Below are 24,681 nucleotides of genomic sequence, written 5' to 3' on the forward strand. Positions count from 1 at the left end.
GTAATAACTACTTCTTCTCAGCAGCATTTCTTTTTCACTAGGCATGTATTTCTTATTAAAATCTAGTTTGTGTTGTAGAATCAGGATTTGGTGATTAAAAATATTAATAAAAATAATAAATGCTTGTGTGACAATTTATGATTTAACATCTAATCTTATTCTAACAGAGTCAAAGATCTACTAACAGTAATAAATATTAGTGTAACAATTTATGATTTAACATCTAGTGTTAATTCTTACAGAGTCAAAGATATGCTCACACTGGCCAAGAGATGAAAGTGTCTTACTAAACCCCTCTTTCTTCTTCCTACAATTTGACTTTCACATGTTTGGGATACTCTCACCCAGCTTATTGTCCAGGAAAGAAAACAAACCAATCAGGACTTCACAGTGGGCAGGGTTTTTATGGGTATTATAGGCTCTCAGTGCCTTTATGGAAAGTCACTTATGGATTTCCCTCCATTCTCTGGTTCTCCAAGGACATGCCAGGGGCCAGAAGACTGGGAGGCACAATTACTAAGGATATTTGTTGGCTCTGTTTTCAGTACTGATATAAACATATTTCCTTTTTAATACAAAGTCTTTATGTTGAACAGAATTATCTTGTATATTGATTGTAGAAGTAATGAATATCCAGAGACCTTCCTAATAAGGGAAGCAAAAGTGTACCACATTTGCAAATGGGAGCTTCATTTTAGGTTTTATACACTTGGTCTTTTACATTATATTCTTGTTCTTATGCTCACAGCTCATATGCAAGATGGTTTCTGAGAATTTCACCTTGTAATTGCATTGTCCTTGAAATGTGTTTATTTAGAAATCTGATTAAAACACAACTTTTAGTACATGAATGATACAATGTTCAGCACAATGTTCAACATGAAATTTGTTTACCAAGGTAGGACATTTTATTTACTTAGGCACCAAAGAAAGATTTGATTTCTGAGCTGTACTATTAGTATCTCAATATATTTTTACTGTGTCCTCCAAGGCCACAATTTTGATTTGTTGAATGTTTGCCTACAAAGTCAGCATTGTTTTATAGGAAAATTACTGAAAAAAGTAATATAAATAAATCTTATAAAGTACTTAAGCATTTATACCACTAAAAGTGATCACATAAGACCTTTTTGAAAGTCTATAAACTTTCATGCTCCTTCTCAAGATTAGTTATCTCTTCAACTTGATTTCTCCTGTTATAGTCACTTTGTATTTTGGTAATTCCAACTGTCACATACAGAAATCAGTCATTCTTGAATCAAAGTCAAACTAAACATACATGCAAAAGTTCTCAGATTTAAAAATATATATAAACCAAAATGACATGACAATTAAAAGGAACTTTAAAAATTTAAATGCAAATTCAAGTTCTCAAGAGATATAAACTAAATATTTACATATAAATATATATACACATATATTTATGTGTGTTTATATCTTTATATAAACTTTCTATCCACATTAAATAATACAATTGGGAAAATCTCAAGTTATATAATACTAATTTGTGGCACTGACTCAACTTTAACATTTTCTTTTTCATTAATTTTTATAAGAAAATAAAGAATTAAAAGGTATAAATTTGGACTGTCTTATAGATACAGGTATATATAGTGTTGCAGGCCATTACATTAAGGGATTCCATAGCAAGTTTCAAACATTGGTTGAATTGAATTGAATTAAAGTGGTCCATGTAACCAGCCCTAACTTTAAAGCTCCAGTTACTGGTTTTAACACTGAAATTTAGCTACAGCACATACTTATCACCTTAGTACTTATTTAATATTTAAAAGTTATTACTTTGAAGACATCAAAGCAATGGTGATTATAGTGTATCAAAATCCATTGTAAGTGATTATTTTAATGACTCTATACCAACAGGGACATGTAGACATTCTGACAAAAAAAAAAACAAAAAAAACAAAAACACAACCTAATTATAATGAGAGCACCAAAGTGAAGCTGTGACAGTCAAAAAGCCAATTTTAAGGTTTTTTTGACAGCCATGTCTAAAAGCTTTGTTTGGACCTTTCAGTAATAACAGTTTTATTAAGACATAAATCCACAGTAAGGAAAATAGAAAGAGAACATTGTGGCTTTTCTGTCATGGAGATAAAGTGGAAATCAGTTGAAATATTTTTAACAGAACATTATGTTGAAAGGAGTATAGAAAAGGAATAATAGTTATGGAATTTGACTCTTATGATGCAAGAAAGACTAAATAACAATGAAAATTCTAATGAGAATAGAAACTTGCCAATGGATTTGCTTATCTATGTTACAAAAGTCAATAGTTCCTGCAAGTAAATTGATGTGCATTTAAATACATTGATTGGCAGTTCTAGAATTTGATTTTGTGTTACCTTTAAAATAAAATTGAAGGCAAGGATGTAGGAATACATCAATAGCCATGGTGACACAAAAACCTTACTAAATATCTGCTTTTCCAATAGCTCTGTCATCTTTCAAAGTATTTAAACTTATCTCTTTTATTTCTCTCACTTGGTTGTGGACAAATATACATAATTAATTCTTTGACCTTGAGCTATTAATTTTTTCACTTCTGAACATAAAAATACCTGATTCACAGACTGGCACTTATTTTTACTGCATATGTTTATAGAACACTTAAGAGAAAAATTAGGAGGGAGCTAAGATGGCGGAGGAGTGAAAGGGAGTCACGCTGACCTCCTCCCAAGACCAAACTGGAAATGTGACTAAATAGTGGGGAAATCGCTTGGAAAATAATGGAATGATAGAGGAAGAGAAGCCTTGAAGCCACAGACAGTGAATTCAACTCTCACACATCCCAATGAGTGAGAAGTGTGGTGGAGGATCGAGAGGGTGGGCTGGATGCCCACGGGCACCAGCACCAGAGGGACATTGAAACGGCCAGTTGGATCCCCCTGAGAAGAACAGGGTCTGAACCATAAACAGGGACCCCTAGACTACAGCAGCTGAAACCAGGAAAACACACAGACAAAACGTAACCCCGAAAACCTTAGGGGAGCTCTCTGCCAGAGACAGGCAGCTGGGGAAGCAAAGAGACATTTAAAGGGCCAATGCAAAAATTTGCAGTGGCAGCCGCCCCCCTTGATCTCTGGGTAGAGGCGGCAGCAGAGTGGGCGGGTGCCTGGGAAAAGATCGGTGAGGAAAACTTTGTGAAGAGAACTGAGACAGTGGCTGGTGGAGCCCCAGTCATAACTCACCTCCCACTCTGCAGCTACCACCTGGCTCAGGCATAAGGGAATCAATTAACCTGCTTTTTCTCTGCTCCACACACAGCTTGTGTGCATGTGAGCTGGGGGGCTAAGTTCAGACAAGCTGGAAGAAATAATGGATTCCTGGCCAAAGGAGTCACACAGCTGCATAGAGAGCCTTGAGGAGAGACTAGAGACAGAGGCATTGGGGAAAGAACGGGAGGAGAAACAGGGGAGTCCTGACTCCCTCCCCATTCGGTAGTCTCCATTTTGGTGCTGGAGGAAGCACCCCCAAAGAGGCAGAAGCAGGACGCGGAAGAGCCAGATGGCCCGCAATTACAACGTGGTCTGCAGAAATAGTGGACCCCTGGACGAAGGGATCACAGAACTGCCCAGAGAACCCTGAGGAGAGACTGGAGACAGAAGTGTTGGAGAAAGAATGGGAGGAGGAAACGGGGAGTCCTACTCCTGCTCCTTTCCTTAGTCTCCACTGAGCGGGAACAAGCTACACCCCTAAAGAGCCAAAAGCTGAAAAGAATACAATAGACAGCCCAAAATCACCCAGTGCAGGCACGCACACTTGCACAGAGTGGCTGGCGAGGGTTGGCGAGTGTGTCTGTGGGCCCTCGCAGGCTGGCGAGGACTCCCGCAGGTTGGCACCGGGGTCTCCGAGGAAGTGTGCAGATTGGTAGGGGCAGGCTTCAACCGACCCACGCAGGCCCCCGAGTGCAGAGAAGTCTTCAGAAATAGTGGATCCTGGGCCAAAGGGGTCACAGAGCTGCCCAGAGTCCCTGGAGGAGAGACTGGAGACAGGATTAACTGGAGAGTCCTGGAGCTGACTTCCTCCCATTTCCGTAGTCTCCATTTGGCAAGGGCAAGCAACGCACCCAAGGAGCCAAAAGCAAGGAAAGCACACAATAGAAGACCCTAAACTGACCAGTGCCAAGGTGCCTGCTGGCCTGGGGGGCCAGACGAGTATACTAGGCCACAAAAAAGTCCCCGGGGCTGGGGCAAGCACCTCTGAGCCCAGGCTGGTGGGGGATCCTGCCTGGTCAGGGAGCGTGCTCAAGGAGCTGGTATGAGAGTACAGAGTGATCCACAGAAATAGTAGATCCCTGACTGAAAGGGTCACAGAGCTGCCCAAAGCAGGAGTCAGACACAGACAGTAGACTCCTGGAAGGCTCAAAAAAATGACCAAAATTCATATAGGATCAACAACTGACATCATCAGAAGCAGGCCCAGAAAGAAAAGGAAAATAAATAAATAAATAAATAAATAAATAAATAAATAAATAAAAAGACCCTCCTACTATGATAGTTTAATCCACAAAGACAGAAATCTAGACGGATCAAATGAAGCAGAAGCAAAAATGAATTAAATATTAATTAATTAATTAATTAATTAATTGAATCTAACAAAAATGGGAAGAAAAAGAAGTTCTCCCCAAATGAGTGGAAAAGGGGACTCCACACAGAGAGAGCTAAATGAAATAGAGGCAAGGGAACTATCAGATATTGAATTCAAAACAATGGTTCTAAGGAAGCTTAATGAGATCAGCCAGCTCAAAGATAACTATGAGAAACTGCAGAGAAACTATCAGGATCTTACAGCAAACTATATCAACCTGGAAAAGGACATAGAAACTATCAAGAAGACACAAGAGGATATGAAGAATACCATTTCTGAACCTAAGAATACAGTAGAAGGAATCCAAAGCAGGCTGGATGAAGCCGAGGATGGAATCGGTGAGATGGAGGACAAGGTAGACAAAAGCTCCCAGAAAGAACAAGAAATGGAAAAAAGACTCAAAAAGAATGAAGAGGCATTGAGGGAAATGCAGGACAACCTGAAATGCAATATTATCCACATAATAGAGATACCAGAAGGAGAAGAAGAGGAGCAAAGGATAGAGAACATCCGTGAAAAAGTAATGATGGAAAATTTCCCTAATTTGAGGAGAGAAAGGGTCTCATGGATCCAGGAGGCACAGAGGACCCCACTCAAGAGGGGCTCAAGGAGGTCCATTCCAAGACACATCATCATTAAAATGGTACTATCAAAGACAGAGAGACTACTCAAGGCAGCAAGGGAGAAGGAGAAAGTAACATACAAGGGGGCTCCAGTATGGCTAGGAGCGGACTTCTCAACAGAAACACTACAAGCCAGAAGGGAATGGCAACAAATATTCCAAGTCATGAAAAGCAAGGGCCTACAGCCAAGGCTGCTCTACCCAGCAAGGCTCTCAATTAAAACCAAAGGGGAAATAAGGAGTTTCCCAGACAAAAGAAGGCTAAGAGAATATATCCCTACCAAACCAGCACTCCAAGATATGCTAAAAGGACTGGTTTAAGAAGATGAAGGAAAAGAGTGAGAAAGAGAAAAACACAGGTACAAAGAGAAAAAATGAATAAGTTTCTATCATTAAAAACTCTCAATGTAAATGGACTAAATGCCCCAATCAAGAGACACAGGGTAGCTGAATGGATAAGAAAACATGACCCACACATATGCTGCCTACAAGAGACCCACCTCAGAGCCAAAGACCTACACAGATTGAAAGTAAACAGACGGAAAACAATAGTCCAAGCAAATGGGCAAGAGAAAAAGGCCGGGTTTGCCATACTTGTATAAGACAAAGTAGATTTCAAAACAAGGGCCATAAAATGAGACCCAGAGGGGCATTTTACAATACTTAAAGGAAGAATCTATCAAGCAGACATAAACATTGTAAACTTATATGCTCCCAATATAGGAGCCCCAAGTATATAAGGAAAATCTTGAACAACTCCAAAAAAGATATAGACAGCAACACACTGATAGCAGGGGATTTCAACACCCCACTGTCAAAAATGGACAGATCTTCCAAACAAAACATCAGTAAGGATATTGTGGAGCTGAATGATGCATTGAATCAAATAGACTTAACTGACATATACAGAACCTTACATCCCAAAGAAGAAAAATACATATTCTTTTCCAATGCTCATGGCAGTTTTCAAAGACAGACCACGTGATAGGACACAAAGCAAGCCCTAGCAAGTTCAGGAAAACTGATATAATACCAAGCTTTTTCTTGGATGACAAGGGCTTGAAACTGGAAATCAACCTCAAAGAGAAACTTCAAAAACTTGTGAAATCATGGAGACTGAACAGTAGACTATTAAACAATGAATGGGTCAATAATGAGATAAGAGAAGAAATCTAAAAATTTCTGGGAACAAATAAAAATGAAAAGACAACAGTCCAAAACCTATGGGACACAACAAAGGCAGTTGTGAGAGGGAAGTTCATAGCAATACAGGCCTACCTAAAAAACATAGAAACATTTCAAATAAAAAACATAACACTAGAACTTCAAGAACTGGAGAAACAACAACAAATAAATCCCAGAGCAAGTAGAAGGAAGGAAATAGTCAAGATTAGAGCAAAACTGAATGACATAGAGACAAAAAGAACAATGCAAAGGATCAACCAATCCAGGAGGTGGTTCTTTGAAAAGATAAAAGAATCAACAAGCCTTTAAGCAGACTCATCAAAGAAAAAAGGGGGAGGACCCAAATTAATAATATCAGAAATGAAAGAGGAGAAATAACAACGGATACCACAGAAATACAAAGGATTGACAGAAACTACTATGAACAATTATATGCGAAGAAATTTGAAAACCATTAGAAATGTGATATGGACACATTTCTAGAAAAGTATAATCTTCCAACACTGAAGGAGGAAGAAAGAGAAAACTCGAACAGACCGATAACAGCTGGGGAAACTGAAGCAGTAATCAAGAAACCCCCAGCACACAAAAGCCCGGGGCCAGGCGGTTTCACAGGAGAATTTTACAAAACATTTCAGGAAGAGCTAACCCCTGTCCTTCTCAGACTATTCTAAAAAATCCAAGAGGAGGGAAGACCCCCAGACTTTTTATGAGGCCAGCATCACCCTAATCCCAAAACTACATAAAGACCCTACAAAGAAAGAACACTACAGGCCAATTTTGCTGATGAACATAGACACTAAAATCCTCAAGAAAATATTGGCAAACTGCATCCAGCAATACATTGAAAAAATTATCCGCCATGGACTTCCAAGTGGGAGTCATCCCAGGGATGCAGGGATGGTTCAATATACCCAAGTCAATAAACGAAATACATCACATAAATAAAAGAAAAGGGAAAAAAACACATGATCATCTCAATAGATGCAGAAAAAGCATTCGATAAGGTACAGCACCCATTTATGATCAAGACACTCAGCAAAATGGGAATAAATGGGGGCATTCCTCAACGTAATAAAGGTCATATATGAAAACCTACATCCAACATCATACTCAACAGGCAGAACCTGAAATCTTTCCCACTAAGATCGGGAACACAATAAGGATGTCCGCTTTCACCACTTCTTTTCAACATCATATTGGAAGTCCTAGCCCCAGCGGTCAGACAAGAAAAAGAAGTAAAAGGCATCCAAATAGGAAAGGAGGAAGTAAAGCTATTATTGTTTGCAGGTGACATGATAGTGTACATCGAAAACCGTGTAGACTCTACCAAAAAACTCAACCTAGTAAGTGAATTTGGCAAAACAGCAGGATACAAAGTCAATATTCAGAAATCAAAGGCATTTTTGTACACCAGCAATGGAATAGAAGAAGAAGACATCAGAAAAAAATATACCATTCAATATAGCAAGAAGAAAAATCAAGTACCTAGGCATAAATTTAACCAAAGACCTAAAAGACCTGTACGCAGAACACTATACAACATTGAAGAAAGAAATGAAGGAAAACACAAATAAATGGATGCATATACCGCGCTCATGGATTGGAAGAATTAATATCATCAAAATGTCCATACTACCCAAAGCAATTTATAGATTCAATGCAATCCCTATTAAGATGCCAATGACGTATTTCACAGAAATAGAACAGACATTTCAAAAATTTATATGGAACCATAAATGACCCCGAATAGCCACAGCAATTCTGAGGAAGAAAAACAAAGTAGAAGGGATCACAATACCGGACATCAAACTCTACTACAAAGTCACTATACTCAAAACAATCTGGTACTGGCACAAGAATAGATCCATAGCCCAGTGGAACAGAATAGAAAGCCCAGAAATAAGCCCAGGTCCATATGGGCAACTAATATTTGACAAAGGGGGCAGAAGCATAAAATGGAGCAATAATAGCCTCTTCAACAAATGGTGTTGGGAGAGCTGGATGGCTACATGCAAAAAATTGAAATTGGATCATCATCTGACACCATACACAAAAATAAACTCAAGATGGATAAAAGACTTAAATATAAGTCACAACACCATCAAATTCCTAGAGGAGAACATTATCAGGAAACTCTCAGTTATCCCCCGCAGTAATTTTTTCACCGATATGTCTCCTAAAGCAAGGGACATAAAGGAAAGAATAAACAAGTGGGACCTCATCCAAATAAGAAGCTTCTGCATGACTAAAGAAAACATCAGCAAAATGAAAAGGGAGCCAACCCTATGGGAAAATATATTCGCTAATGATACACCAGATAGAGGTTTGCTCTCCAAGATATATAAAGAACTCAGTCGACTCCACTCCAAGAAGACAGATAATCCAATCAAAAAATGGGCAAAGGACCTGGGCAGATGCTTTTCCAAGGAAGAGATATAGAGAGCTCAGAGACATTTGAAAGGATGCTGGGCATCACTAGCCATCAGAGAAATGCAGCTCAAAACCACCATGAGGTACCACCTCACACCGGTCAGAATGGCCATCCTAAACAGATCAACAAACAACAGGTGCTAGCGAGGCTGTGGAGAAAAGGGAACACTAGTCCACTGTTGGTGGGAATGCAGACTGGTGCAGCCATTGTGGAAAGCAGTGTAGAATTTCCTCAAAAAGCTGAAAATGGAACTGCCTTTTGATCCAGTGATTCCCCTACTGGGACTATACCCTAAGAATCCCAAAAGGCCAATTCAAAAGAACCTATGCACCCCAATGTTTATAGCAGCACAATTGACAATAGCCAAGTGTTGGAAGCAACCTAAATGCCCATCAGTAGATGACTGGATCAAAAATTAGGGTACATTTACTCAATGGAATACTATGCAGCAGAAAGAGAAAAAGAACTACTAAATTTCGCGACAGCATGGATGGAACTGGAGAGCATTATGCTAAGCGAAATAAGCCAGAGGGCGAAAGACAAATACCATATGATCACCTATAAGCGGAACCTAACCAACAAAACTAAGATGCAAGGAAAATAAAACCAGCAACACTGAAAGGAAAAGAAACAAACAGAGACAAGGGGGATGGAGGGAGGGAGGGACGGGGGACTAGGAAGGGAATGGGAGTGTTCCGGAACGTGTAGCAAGGTCATGGACAAAACCAAAGGGGAAGGATTGAGGGAGGGAGGTGGGGAGGGGGCTGGGGAAGGTGGTGGGGTGAAGGCAGAGAGAAATATATTTGAAAAAATAGAGAAAATAAATGGAAAAAAGTAAAAAACAAAAAAGAGAAATTAAAGCATATTAGTATTATTTGTAGACTTGTGTTTCTATAGATTTCAATCCTTAGTTCCTATAATGTTGGACACATAGTAGGTCCAACAATGGTGTTTGATAGAACTTGATTTCCACAAGTGTTGAATTGGTCACAAAGTATTTTCTGCTTCTTTTTAAGGACAGTAGGTTCAAGGGATCCCTTCTATGTATTTCTCTATCTCCTGTACTAAAATAAAGCTACACCTGTACTCTGGATGCAGCTGTTTGGGCCACAGGTCAAGCTCCAGAAGGGCAGCTTCCCTCAAGGTGGCTTGGCAAGGTCTCTGATAAGAGGGATGCTCCAAATTGAATGTTGGCCTTAAGATCTTCTCCTTCTTGAACCTGTTTTTCAGATGTATTAATGTAAAGTGAGTGAAACAAATTAGGACAACTAAGTTTAAGTAATTTAATCTTGTTGCAGGAAGTATAGTCTTTCATCTGTGTATTCCAAGAAGCTGCCTGAATATTCAGCCTTGGGAGCAACTGAACTTCGAGTGATGGTTGACCAAAGAGACCAGTGCACATGCCCCAGTAATAAGCTTCTCTGTCAGTGATAGTCACCTGGGCCATCCCTTCCTTGTGATCCACTGATTCTGACTTATAGTCAAGTATAAGTGAAATGCTAGAGTGCATGCACTAATATTTTATATTTGTCTCACTAGAGCTCTACCAACTATATAGTTACTGGATAACCTTGCCAGATTTTGACAAAAAGTGCTTTCTTAGTCTTAGTTATCAGTACTGTTTTTCCTTTTTTATTTATCTTCATGAGTACTTCAGTGAGACATTAGTAAGGTCTACAACAGACTGCTAGACAGGAGACATTTAAAATATCTGAAGACACTTAAATTGATGTTCCTGTACATAATAAAGATGTATACAGAAAGTCACCTGAAATTAACTTTTAAATGTTTATTTTTATTTTATCTTTAGTATTAAGCAGTGGACAGGTGAATATAAAACTTGTTTTAAATTTAAGAGGCAAATTCAAAAATAAAATTAAATAGCTGCCCTTTTTAATAAACTGTACACCTAATACAATGAAGGACTTAGGTTGTTATACTTGATAAATGCAGAAATAAAAAAAAAGTGAGCTATATAGAATCTTGAAGTGGAAGACTCATTTTGAGATATTTAAAGTATTTAGAAAAGACAGGAGAACAAATTTAAAGAATTTTTAAAATACTCAAGAAATATACCAAGTACAAAATGACTTAAGTCCAATTCTGTCATCAGCCTTAGGTCATGGGAAAAGTCACACTGCTCCAACAAAAGCTTCAATTGTAATGACTGTGTTAAACACTGAGGAAATATATGACAATTTTAAACCCTAGTGGTAGTTTTTAAAGAGAGTTGCATATTTAACTCCAGAAATCAAGACCTGTATGAAGAACAACGTATCTTTCCTTTTTTACAAAAGTAACAATGTGACAAATAATTGGTAGTAATTTGTCTCAAAACACTGTTTTATGAATGCCTGGCATAAATTCATAAATGTCTCCTGATTAATATGAATGTAACTGCTGAAGAGTTATAGGATTTACTAAAACTGAAAAATGACAATACAATGATATAGGAATGTGGTTTGAGATAATCTGAAGTGCAAATAATTTTAAAATGTTCAAGGAGGCTCAAAAATAAAAGATTAAAAACCATTTAATCAACAGTAAAGTAGATAAATAAATAAAAATAGCACTAATTAATCTTATTTTTTATTATGCTAATCTTCTGATACCTTCTCTGAATATAATTACTTGAAATATATTCTATATTGAATGTATATATAATGCATATTTAAATATATATACATATAAAATATTTTGAACTAAGGATTTACCCAATGAATTTCTCTCTAGTTAGTTGATTTGGCCATAACTGGTTTCAAGACCACAATAACTCCTTTTCAATTAACATTTTAGCCATCTTCTCATACCTTTTGTTTGTGCTTTTTTGCCATTAGCTATTTTATTCTTTCTGTTCTTAATTCTCACCCTAGGTTATTATAAAATAATTTTTTAATCACTTCCCCTAAAACTTTTTATTTAAGTCATCTTCTTACACCTTTTGTTTGTGCTTTTTTGCCATTAGCTATTTTATTCTTTCTGTTCTTAATTCTCACCCTAGGTTATTATAAAATAATTTTTTAATCACTTCCCCTAAAACTTTTTATTCAAATAATTCAAGTTTTATGTTTTGCTGTTAGAAACTGAAGATGAGTATGTGCACATGCAAGTATTTGTGAGAGGGATTCTTGGCATCTGCAGAAAGGAAGATTGAGAAGTTGTGTCTGCTGTGTTTCAGATTGTATATTTCTACACAGGAATGTGTGTGTATAATATATATATTACACATATAAATATAGTATATATAATATATTTATATATATATATATACTCCTCTCTCTCTCTCTCTCTCTCTCTATCTCTATATATATATATACATTCTCCATTCACAGGTAGTCCCCCAATTATGTGCTAAGTACTTATTGCATGAGCACTACAATGGAATAAATTGGGAATAAAGAAGAAAGTGACCAAATATAATCAAAGAATCAGAGATCATTGTGCTAAGAGAGCTTTGTTTCACCTTATTCTGAGGGTAGGGACATTAGGATGGGGTTAAGGAATTGATTCAAAGAAGCTCAAAAGATTGAATTAATGACAGAATTGAAGACAAGATCACATTTGGGGAGGATAAAAAGGGGTGCATTATAGGTTGGTGTACAGGTTTCTGGAGGTGTAAGAAAAGGCTGTTTTCTATGGGGGAGTGGGTAGGGAAGAGGTGCATTTGGTTTTTGGTAGGAGAAGGGTGCTGTGTCCGTGAGAACACCTGGAACACAGCTGCAGGAATACACCTATAAGATTCAGAAAGCAAGGCTAGAACTAAAGGCAGTGAAGACATTGGGCTATAGGTGTTCATGGGACCTTTTTGGAAGTGAGCATAATACTCTGAGAGAACAGTTAGTAGAGTATGATAATATTAAGGATAATTGTATTTATGATCTGAGTCACCCCTGCATCCCATACACTGTGCTAGGTATTCGAGGTTCACCGTTTCTAATTCTTGCGAACCCCCGCGAGATGTTAATAACCCTATTTTTCAGGTCAGGTCACTGAAGCTCTGAAAGATTTAGCAAATCATCCAGGTATTTCTGGGCTACACTGTCTTCTTACATTGGTCTCTAAATATAGAAGAGGTTGGCTTGTAGATGGAACTTAAATTCTCATGGGTTCAATCAATTTTTGAAATTATCTGCCATTTAACGGGAAGGTTCATTAAGACAACAGATGTTGAAGTGCCTATGATGTCATTTCATCACTTGAAATACCCATATCACACAGTCTGCCTTCTCCAATCTTTATCATCAATGCACATTTTCACAAAAAGCATTAAAACACTATAGCAACAATTTTGCCACAATTTGACCTATTTGTTTTAAGAGCCTATTATCTCTGTTCTTTGCAGAAGGAGGCATATGGTGGGATGTTACCAGATAAAAACTGAACTTCAGAATGCTAGTTCTCATTCACACTTTCATTTTCTTGTCAATGACTTTCTTTATGATAATAGATCACTGGGTTGGAAGATGGCTCAAAACTATGCAGGCACATCTGTCAAATTGTCAAAAGCTGAAACCTCCCATCTGAAAGTCAGGAGAAAAATGGTTTGTCACAGCAGCAGCTGAGGAATGAGGTTCCAATTTAACAGAATTCTATTTATCATGCATAAGGTGACCTCTTCATGCAGCTGCTGCTTATGCAAAAATAGAGTTTAAACAGCTAAGTAACTGGTAGAAGCTAAGAGTCAATTATAACTTTTTACTTTGTTGAGACTCACACTTAAGTACACACTGAAGAAACTTTTCAAATGGTTTTGGTAATACTACATAAAAATTGCATTATTGCCTGAAGATGATAATGTAAAATGTGCATCCATATGTCAAGCATTAATATTTTGAATGTTAATTTTTCTCTAATATTTTAATGTCTTCTCAGTTAGACCAAAGTGATATGCCCTTTAGAATTGCACAGAATTTCTGAAAATCATTCGGAAAAATCAACAGATCTTTGGGAATAGACATTAACAATCAGTCTACAGACAATGTGAGTAGCCTAAGATTATATAAAAAACATACTCAATATCCATATGTTGTCATTGATATATCATTTCATGCCATCAGGTGTAAAGTCTGACAGCATCAAGTGTGAACAAAAATGTGAAACAATGAGAGCTTTTACAAGTTACTGCTAGGAGTAAAACGTGGCACTATTATCTGGGTATCCATTAGGCAATATCTCATTAACCTAAGGCATTCATATCCCTTAATTCAGCAATTGCTTTCTTAACTATATATGCTTGAGTAATCCTCACACATGTGTACAAAAAGGCATGAACAGGAGGGTGGCAGAATGCTTGCAATAACAAAACAATACAAACACCCTCAAGACCTATCAATAAGAGAATGAATGAATGAATGAATGGATGAATGAACAAATTGTGGTATATTTTGTAATAGGATACTATATAGTTATGAAAATTAAATGATATGAGGCACACTGCTTATGATGAAATTTCCAGTCTAGTTATGTGACCTTCATCAAATTACTTAGGCTCTCTGTGCCTCAATCTTTCCTTTGTTAAACAGAGGTCATAATAACACTAATAGTAGTGATGTTTTCAGCCTGCATCTAGTGAGTGTTCAATAAATATTAGCTATTATTTTTTCTAATAGTGGATACATAGGTATTCTTCCTACTTCTGTTTCTTCATTATTTCATAATATTTTTAACACAAGGAAATGATTGAATATTATATTACAAAAGGGTTCCAATTTATAAATTATTCATTTGTAACTATATGGAATTTATGAGATGTTTCTCCAAAGAAACTGTTTTATACAAGGTGACTTGAGCTTTAGATCAGACATAATAGCCTATTAAATATTTAGCCCTTAAGAGACTTTTCAAGTCCAATAAAAATTAAAAGTTTAATATGGAAAACTGTAATTGTGTAATAACTCTTGAGATCCAGTCCCACTACTCATATGATCAGTTACATCCCTTCTTCACCCACTCCATTCAGTTCATGAAGGTGTTGAGTAGTGTTTTGGGCCAAGGTTTTCAGAGAAAGTTAAAAAGGGAAAATTACTTTGGGTTCATATTATAGGAAAACCCAATACTTTGCTTAACTAGACCTGCTACATCCACTCAATTCCCATGACCTACTGCCTATGGTCCATCTCTCCTTTTGGGTGGCCTACTAGGAAACTCATTTTCTCCCAGCTCTACACTCATCTTTGGATATTTTCAGGTGAGCCTCTTGAACGGGAGGTGACCAAACTCAGTTATTATCTGCCATATTTGGGCAATATGCAGGAAACAAAATAAAGCTAGTCTTAAGGAGAAAAAAAATAGAGGCAGATGCTGAGACAGAAACAAAGAGGAGAACACACATGGCCCAAACAGAGAGTATGAGGAAGTCAAGGGAAGCACAGTCACCTGGCAGGCCTGAGCACATTGGCAACAAAAGCTCCCTCTGAGCATAAGGTCTATTTCTTGCAACTAAATAATTCTTGATCAGGGCATAAGTCCTCAATTCTCACAATAGAGAATGGAGTTATTATTACCAATTTACAAAAATATCCCCAAGGCCATACTAATAAGTAGCATAGCTGGAATATGTCTGTGCTTGAGCCTATTTTCTAAGAATCTACAATGGGGAAATTAAGTCTCCTTCAGAAAAGAGGCTATACTGGGTATTCATAGAATGAAGTAAGGATGTCTGTAGCTGGGGAGGCAGGTGTCAGAGGTAAGGTAGACCTGTTAGGAGACACATGCTAAAAGAAGTTATAGCACAAAAAGAAAAGGAAACTAGGTCTGGATTTTGCCTTATCTACAGTCTCAGGCTTTTCCTTGTCATTTCCAGCCAACTTTTTTCCCAGAGTAAGAACCAAATGCAGGAAGGAGTGGGGCCCCAGATGATCAGCATTACACAGGAACGTGTTGAAAGAAGCAGAAATACATTCCAGATCGGACCAAGGGTCGGTGGGTATTTCAGGGGGTATAAGATATTTCTTTATTTGTCCTTAATTTAGGAATGAATATATTAGAAATTATGAAAATTTACCATGGCTAAGTTCCTCATTAAACATGGTAATGAATTTCATTAATAACTGTAAAACATGAAAAATGTGCTAGCAAAATTAACTTCATTAACATTAATTACTTAAAATTTCAACAAATGGCATTAGAGAGCTCACCACACATAACCTACCAGGTCAACAGTCTGCTTCTGCTTGTGCTCTAGCTCTGAATGTCTGGTTTGCAACTGAATTATAGAGCATATATATTCCCATTTATTTTAAAAACAGAAAAGGCCACAGTAAGGGTGTCAAATTGAATCCTTTCCCTGCATGCCTGCATATGACTCCTATTATGGTTATAATTATAACTATGATTATACTTAAAATTTGTGTTTTAGAACACAAAATGGAATTTGTAGACTTTCAAAATGTGGACCAAATGTACCTTTCAAAATGCAGACCAAAGGTCTCTATTTTTTCTTTTACAGAAGGCTCTATGGAGCCTATTATTCTGTGGAAGAGTAAGAAAATTTTTAAGTATCCTCCTAATTCACTTGATAGCTTCATAATCAACATATATAAAGATGAATCAGAAATACCACAATGACTGCAACATTTTAAATAAGGTAAAATATCTGTATATATGTAGGAATACAGGGAAACAATGGAAAATTATTCCTATTGCTCAAGTCCTAATCAGTAGCATTTAAAATCTTAATAGATTTATTTCTGCAATTAAAAAATAAGTATGTGCATATACATACACATATCCATAATTGCATATATACACATATATATTTTTACATTGAAGGAATACATATATAAATATATATCTTGTAGATAGATACATATATACATTATACAGAGAGAGAGAAAAAAAATTACACATCAAACAGCCAGAATAATAGAAGAATCAGTCATATTGTGTATTTAGTATAAGTAGTAGATAAGATTAAGTTATATCAGTCAATCTTACTTTATTAAATTATTAAATTACTTATAGTTGGTGGGGAAAACATATAAATGTTCATATCAATTAGCTAGACTAGGACACAAAAAGCAGAAAGGAAAGTAAAAATATAAGACATAATAATAATGAAAACAGTGAATCCAAAGAAAATTCATCTGAAACAAAGGCTGAAATGATTTATAAATGACCATTTATAAAGGAATTCAAGCCAGTCTCCATTTATGTTGTTACGATTTAAGAATTTTAAAATTTTGAAAACATAAAATTTATGAGACTATTTTAGAATATCTGAAATTTATATACTACTTACTATTATACCATCCTTGTGATCTAAAGTGATATTACAATAATGTATTTCACGGGTCACCCAAACAAATTCCTCCTAGGCCCCAGAAGGTGATATAAATGAGAAAAGCAGGCTCAAAGTCATGCATTAGACACACAGGGATAGTCTTCACTTCTACAAAGAAATAGAAGTTGTTTCTCCTTTCTGAAAACCATTCATTCATTCATTCATTCATATGTTTACTCAATATATATTTATGTATTAACAAATTTATTTTTTACTTGTTTTTCTACCGTAAAGTCATGAGTTAAAAGAAATCTTTTTTTTTTTTTACTTTGAGAAAAGAATTGTACAAGTGTGTAGATAAATAAAACACTAATTTCCTGTGTTATGGTGACAATATGGAGTGTTGAGACACTGAGGCAAAGTGCAAACTATGCCCAGGTCAATGGGGCAGGCACCACCCAGCTCTGGCCAATTAGAGCCATGTAATTGCCAGATCTTTCTATTTACAAAAGTAGTAGGACATATGAGTTTTCACATAAAATAAAGCTTGGGACAAATTTTAAAACACAGTTCCACTCTCAGGACAAATTCACAATTCCTAATCCTCTAACTGGGACCCAGGGGTACCAGTTTGCCACCTGTCAGATTGTTGATGACTCATTTTTATAATTTATTTCAACAATGGAAAAACTTACCTCAATGCAATTATAGTTGTTCAAATGCTTCATTCCAATACATTCTACTTATTTTTTTGTTTTTTAAGTATATTTTTTTGATTATGCTATTATAGTTGTCCCATTCTTTTTTCTCCACTTTATCCACCACCGCCCAGTACCCCTATTCCTTCCATCATCCCCCCACTTACTTCACATCCATGGGTCATATACATATAAGTTCTTTGGCTTCACCATTTCCTATACTATTCTTAACCTCCCCTTGTCTATTTTGTACCTATCATTTATGCTTCTAATTCCCTGTACCTTTTCCCTCATTTTTCCCTCACCTCCTCCCCTCTGATCACCCTCCATGCGATCTCCATTTCTGAGATTCTGTTCCTGTTCTAGCTGTTTGCTTAGTTTGTTTTTGTTTTTTTCTTTTAATTTTTATTTTTTTGTTCAAATATATTTGTCTTGTCTTTTTTTTTAAGCTCCGCTGTTGAGAGTTGTGACTTTGTTGTCATTTTACTGTTCATAGTTTCAATCTTCTCCTTTTTCTTAGATAAGTCCCTTTAACATTTCATGTAATAAGTGCTTGGTGATGACGGACTCCTTTAACTTGACCTTATCTGGAAAGAACTTCATTTGCCCTTCCATTCTAAATGATAGCTTTGCTGGATAGAGTAATCCTGGATGTAGGTCCTTGCTTTTCATGACTTTGAATACTTCTTTCCAGCCCCTTCTTGCCTATAAGGTTTCTTTTGAGAAATCAGCAGGCAAGAGGGGAACTCCTTTATAGGTAGCTCTCTTTTTTTCTCTTGCTTCTTTTAAGACTCTCTACTTATCTTTAATCTTGGGTAATTTAATTATGATCTGTCTTGGTATGCTCCTCTTTGGGTCCAACTTGTTTGGGACTCTCTGAGCTTCCCGGACTTGTATGTCTATTTCACCAGATTGCAGACGTTTTCTTTCATTATTTTTTCAAATAAATTTTCAATTTATTTTTCTTCCTCTTCCCTTTCTGGCACCCCTATGATTCAGATGTTGGGACATTTAAAGTTGTCCCAGAGGTTCCTAAGCCTCTCCTCATTTTTTTGAATTCTTATTTCTTCATTCTGTTCTGGTTGAATGTTTATTTCTTCCTTTTGTTCCAAATTGTTGATTTGCATCCCGGTTTCCTTCCCTTCACTGTTGGCTCCCTGTATATTTTGCTTTATTTCACAGTGCATAGCCTTCATTTCTTCTTTTATTTTGTAGCCATACTCAATCATTTCTGTGAACATCCCGATTACCAGTGTTTTGAACTCTGCATCTGATAGGTTGGCTATCTCCTTGTCACTTAGTTCTTTTTATGCAGTTTTGATCTATTCTTTTATCTGGGCCATATTTCTTGTCTAAGCACACCTGTTACATTGTAAGGGGTGGAGCCTTAGGTATTCACCAGGGTGGAGCAACTCACTTTGCCGTGTTGTGGTGCTGTATGTGGGGTTGAGGCCAGAGAGGGAACAATGCCACTTGTTGGGCTCTCACCTCACTTTCAAGAGACCGGCAGTTTCTCCCGCTGTCACTACCCCAACAGACTTTTACAGCCAGAGGTTCTGAGGCTTTATTTTGCCAGCATTAGAACACTGCGTTATGTGGTCTGTCTCACTATCCAGTTGTTCCTCCCAATTTATTAGCATGCAAATGTCGGTTCACCAGGTCTGCCAGCTGCTGCCTTGCAGTGCATTCTTTCTGCCTGGCTGCCCATCTCTGCCCCTACCAGTCTGGATGAGTGTGTCTTCTTTAACTCTTTGGTTGTCAGACTTCCATACAGTTCAATATTCTGGCAGTTCTCATTTTCTGTTTTTAAATTGTTTGTTTCCTACTTTTGGTAGTATGAGGAGCCAAGACTTGTCTACCAACACCTCCATCTTGGCCAAAACATCTGAATTCTAGTTTTTTAAAGATAGGAATTGTTTTGATTCTTTTCAACTATGTTATATATTCAACTGACCAAGACTGTATTTGCAGACATAGACTTATTTTATTTTACATGCTGAAGAAAACAAAAACAATTCTAAAAGTGATGAGCCATAACAGAAGTCACAGTTACATCCTGTGATGCCTTTGCCACCATGCTTTGGAAGTGATATGCTGGCAAAAGTATCCAACCTTTTGTTTATCCAAAGCCATATAAACTTTGAGAAGTACTTTGTAAAAACAGACTCCCAATGTACTACTCATTTTAGATTTAGAAAGAAATCTTTTTATCGAACTAGTATCTTTACCATTCTCCACTTGATTTCTTGTTTCTAGAGAAAGACCACAAGGGCAAGTAGAGCTGCTTCTAAGTGAGAAGTCAAGTAATTCCTTTTACAAGCAAGAGGTTTCTGAGTCATTATTTCACTTGGTTGTTCTCTCATTTAATAAAATATCAATTGAGCATCTTCCATGTGTTGGGGATAGTGACCATGACTGTTTTGACTGTTGTATCCCCTACTGTCATGGAGGTCCCTTTGGTTGGAGAAACAATAATTAAATAACAAATTATACCATTTTGATTTATTTAATTAAACTTAAACAAACACAAAGAATTATGATAATATGAAAACATTTAACCAAGTTATTTGACCTAATATTTGAGGATGATGTTTGAGCTGAATTTGAAAGAATGAATGGGAGAGAAGAGTGTTCTAGAAAGAGGAAGCACTGTGAATATGACAGTGTCTCTTGGAGGTAGAAATGCTGTTTTATAGGAGATAATGTGTAATTCAAGAGTAGAGGTTCTTGGAAGGACAAGCTCTTAAAATTAACCTCTAAGTTACCTCTAGAAGAGGAATGAGGAATGATAAGCTGGAAGAAATTAAAGCAAACACTTTTTATTTTATTTCTACAGTTTAATATGTTTTAAGAAGACATATGCACATTTTGCTAATTTTAAAAAGAAAAAGTGATTATATGGTACTGTTTGTTCTTGAGGGTAAGAATCATTATAATCCTAGACAACAAGAGGATGGTTCAGATAAAATTTTCCTGTTATGCAGTATTAGATGTCATTAATCACTAGTAAAAGCCAGTAAGTTTTTCATGACTATTTTATTTTAAATCTTTTTTCTTTACTTATTTTCTTTCTTTCTCTTTTAATTAATTAATGATTATTTACTTTTTGCACTCAGATATGAAAATGTACTCTTTGTCCAAAGCCCATGACTATTACAAATATATCTCTTGACCATCCCACTTTTCATCTGTACTTTTTTAAATTGGATCCTCTGGAAAGCATGACTTAGGACCAAACGTGAAACTGAACTGAACTTCCTTCACACTGAATTGTCTGACTTCCTTCTCCCCTCATTTCAAACCATATGCATCCTTATTCATAAAATGCACCAAGCATGCTGCCATATTCACAACACATGTCTAACTCACAGGTCTCTTGGATGCTCCATTTACACATTTACAGTCTATTATCAACCTGCTTCTCCAACCTTTATTTCCCTATAACGTTCTCAGTGTTGTCCTTTCCACTACACCTTCCTTGCTATTTATCTCTTGCATTTCAAATCTTTGAGAGGAAGAGGCTAACTTGCTTCCTAATTTGAGATTGCAACATTGAGGCATCTATTTACAATCATTTAATAGATTTTTTAAGCAATGTATTCAGGTCCAGTAAAATTCTGATTTGATACTCAAAGCAGGCCTGAGGCCTGATTTTTATTTCTACTATAAACTTGTTTCCTTGGCATATTTTTTTCAGCTGGAAAAAGCATGGGACAAGGAACCAGAGGATCCAGGTACAAGTCCTGGCTTCTGCATTAGGCTGAGCTAGATTTATAACTTCCTGAGGAGACTCACCCAGGTCCTCTGGGTCTCCCCTTTCTCATCTGTAAAGGCCAGTAGAGCATGCAAATCTTTCTACCTCACTGGGCTGTACTGAGTCTCATCCTTGGGCCCTCCCGCCTCTCTTGGTCTTGGTTTAAATACCTTCTTCAGCCTGTCAGACAAGGAGAGCAGATTCCAAAATGTATATTACCATAGCATCTTGCATTACTTCTTTAAAATCCCATTATTCTTATAACTGCTAGTTCAGTGCTTGTTTTTCTCCTCCTATCTTCAAGTTCTTTGCAAGCTTCTTGAGGGTAGGGGCTACGCTTGCCTTGTTCAGCACAATCTTAATGTCAATAAATATCATTTGATGGATTACTGAATAATAAACATAAAAATGCTTTTTAAGAAAAATACTACAACTACAATTGTTATTGTTATTACTATTAGTAGAATTGTAGTAATGGAGGTGGTTGTAGTTGAATTATTAGCAGATTGCCACCAAAAGATATACAATATAGAAACACAAAATAACATTAACTATTATCAATATTTATTGAAAACTTTTTCTGTTTTTCCCCTCCTTCCATTTAAGTGATAAAAACAAAATATATATGTGACTAAATGACCATATAACTATAGCTGACAGTAATAGTTCAGAATACAATATTTTGCTGCTTAGGTACCAATCCTTGAAATGCACAAGTCTGCAACTGCAGAAAGATCTTAAAAAAAAAAAAAGAAGGTATGTTCTCATTCTAAAGCAGATGAAAAGCCCTCCCCCAAATTAAGGGGAGGGATATGAATAACTATACAGAGCAGCCCTTGTGAGAAGGAGATTTGTTACTAAAAACAAAAGGGAGTGAAGAAAGTAAAATTCTCCAGGAGGAAGAATTCATTTTTTGTTCCTATGATGGAGCTGCTTGACTTTTCACCCTTAGGGAGAAGGTTAATGGAAGTAATAAAATGCTGTGGAGTGGTAGGAGTGCCACTCTTGGGAATGTGACATCTTTTTGGATAAGTTACTGATCTTTGAGGGCAGGAAAGGGAAACAAAGCAAGAGAAGATGCCACTGTAGTTGACCAAACAAAAGAAGGAGTTTATTGGGCTTTATGAAGAAAGCAGAGCAATTGACAAGTCTAGAAAGTCCATAGGCCAGAGATCTGACAGCCAGTCTTGATTACTTTCCAGGATTCTGGGAGCCCACCTGCAATCCCCTCATCTTGTATTTGCTGCAGGTGCACTTTAGTATGCAAACACCTTTATTATATCGAGTTGCTCAGATAGCTTGCAGACACAAAACAACACATTACCTACTAAAGATATTCCTTCCCAGTAACTCAGTGACGTACTCAAATATGTGAATTGTGATTGTGACCACCTTCCCCCAAATAACCCAGGCCTTTTTAGAATATTTTTATAAGATTTAATATGACAGTAAACATTTGCACAGATTCAATAATTCTGGCATGCTATTACCTGTGTGCATTTATTCAACAGCCATCAAATCCCTACTTTGTATCTAAAAAATGGTAAGTCCTGGAAATAGAGGATGGAGTAAAATAAAATACTGTGCCTAACTCAAGGCAGATCTAGAGCTTAGATAACTAGATTCTCTTGCATAAGCTTAAAGTAAAAGGCCTTTGCTTAGTGGGTTTTAATAATGTCATTGTTCTGTACCTGGAGGCAGGCTGGGGCACGTCCCTGAGGCTTGTTGACATCCACAGCTACCAGCTGCCATCCTCCAGCAGCATCTTCATGAAACATCTTCAAGACAGAGAGGGAGATGGGTCAGAGACACTTTGTAAAGAACACTGAGTATGGAACTTGATGTCTCCAGCTTTTTATGTTATCAAAGATTTGTTTTCTTATGGATTTATATTTAAAACTTATATCATTCAGTTACTTTCTTTTTAACACTGAAAACTTAAATGAATAATAGTAACAAGAATAATGGCAATAGCTTGCGTACATTGAGCACTTGCTATGTATCAGGTCCTTTCTGGCTTACACATACATGTTTTGTATGTAATTGCCCAAATGTTCTTGTCCTCAAGACTTTAAAGTAGGCATGTTATCCCCATTGGATTTATTATTATTACATATTAGATATGGAAGAAAATGAAAATTAGAATTTCAAAGTATTGTGTTTGATGTTCGCTTTTACTAGAGATGGTGAATTTTTATGTTTATTTAGTGGACATTTCTGAGCCAATAGGAAAATAATATTAGGATAAATAATATAAGAATTGTACATGTGGCATAGGGATAGAAGCTGGTGTTATTTTAATGACAGGAGACTGATGTGTCACTTAATAGACTTTGTGAAATTATTTTACCTAGTAATCTACTCATAAGAAATTTTATGCACATATTAAGAAAGGGGAAAGGTAGTTTCTTTTGGCTTAAAATACATAAGAGATGAAATTCAGGATAGGACACAACATACACTGCAGGATACTAAGATCTGACGTCCATTGAATTAACTCTTCAAGTTGTTGTATGCCTAGGTTATTATCTTGCTGCATATTTTACTATCTTAAAAATTAGTCATATGTCAATACTATCCCCAGCTGGGGGATATTTCCCACTAATATATTTTTCTCTCCAACTCCTTAGTGGTATGTGTGTGCACATATTGGGGTGATAGTGGGATAATGTGAAATTAAGGATTTTTATTTTTAAGAAAAGATACTACAAGCACTAACTGGTTTCTTCCTGCTGAAGCTTCTGTTTCATATACATAAGTAAACATCTTTGCTATACTTATTTCCTCATGTTAGTCTGCCTCTGTGTTCAAAAGGGGAATTGTTGGAAATGTGAGATGATACACAGATTCTATTACCTAGGATATATAATCACAATTTCAAACTCCTGGTCAGAGAGGTAGTGGATCATATGCAGAAAGTAACCTTGCCCTCTATAAAATAAGTGAGGGGTGCTAGAGACAGCACCAACATTCATATACCATATATGTATTTTTAAAATATCAAAATGGAGATGCATATTTACACAACGAATCTTTGATCAAAGATTCCAATTACAAATTGCTTTCACAGGTGTTCATTTATTGGATTCTAATTCCCTTTGGAATGAATTTTTAAAGATACTCTTAGTGGTAGAATCAAGCACATCCCTCATGAATAGG

At 36.5% G+C, this 24,681-nt stretch overlaps 1 protein-coding gene across 3 annotated transcripts in view; it reads right to left on the reverse strand.

Moving 5' to 3' along the window:
* The window catches only part of NALCN (sodium leak channel, non-selective), a 407,611-nt gene that overhangs the window by 237,716 nt on the left and 145,214 nt on the right, over positions 1-24,681 (reverse strand). For all 3 annotated transcript variants that reach the window (XM_054574357.1, XM_054574356.1, XM_054574358.1), the window contains exon 10: positions 23,214-23,300. In XM_054574357.1, the coding sequence (XP_054430332.1) occupies positions 23,214-23,300 (87 nt within the window). The remainder of the gene's footprint in view (positions 1-23,213; positions 23,301-24,681) is intronic.

The sequence above is a fragment of the Pteronotus mesoamericanus genome, unplaced genomic scaffold (genome assembly GCF_021234165.1).
Source record: "Pteronotus mesoamericanus isolate MK-2021 breed Mesoamerican mustached bat unplaced genomic scaffold, CSHL_Meso_final contig_26, whole genome shotgun sequence".
Lineage (NCBI taxonomy): Eukaryota > Metazoa > Chordata > Mammalia > Chiroptera > Mormoopidae > Pteronotus > Pteronotus mesoamericanus.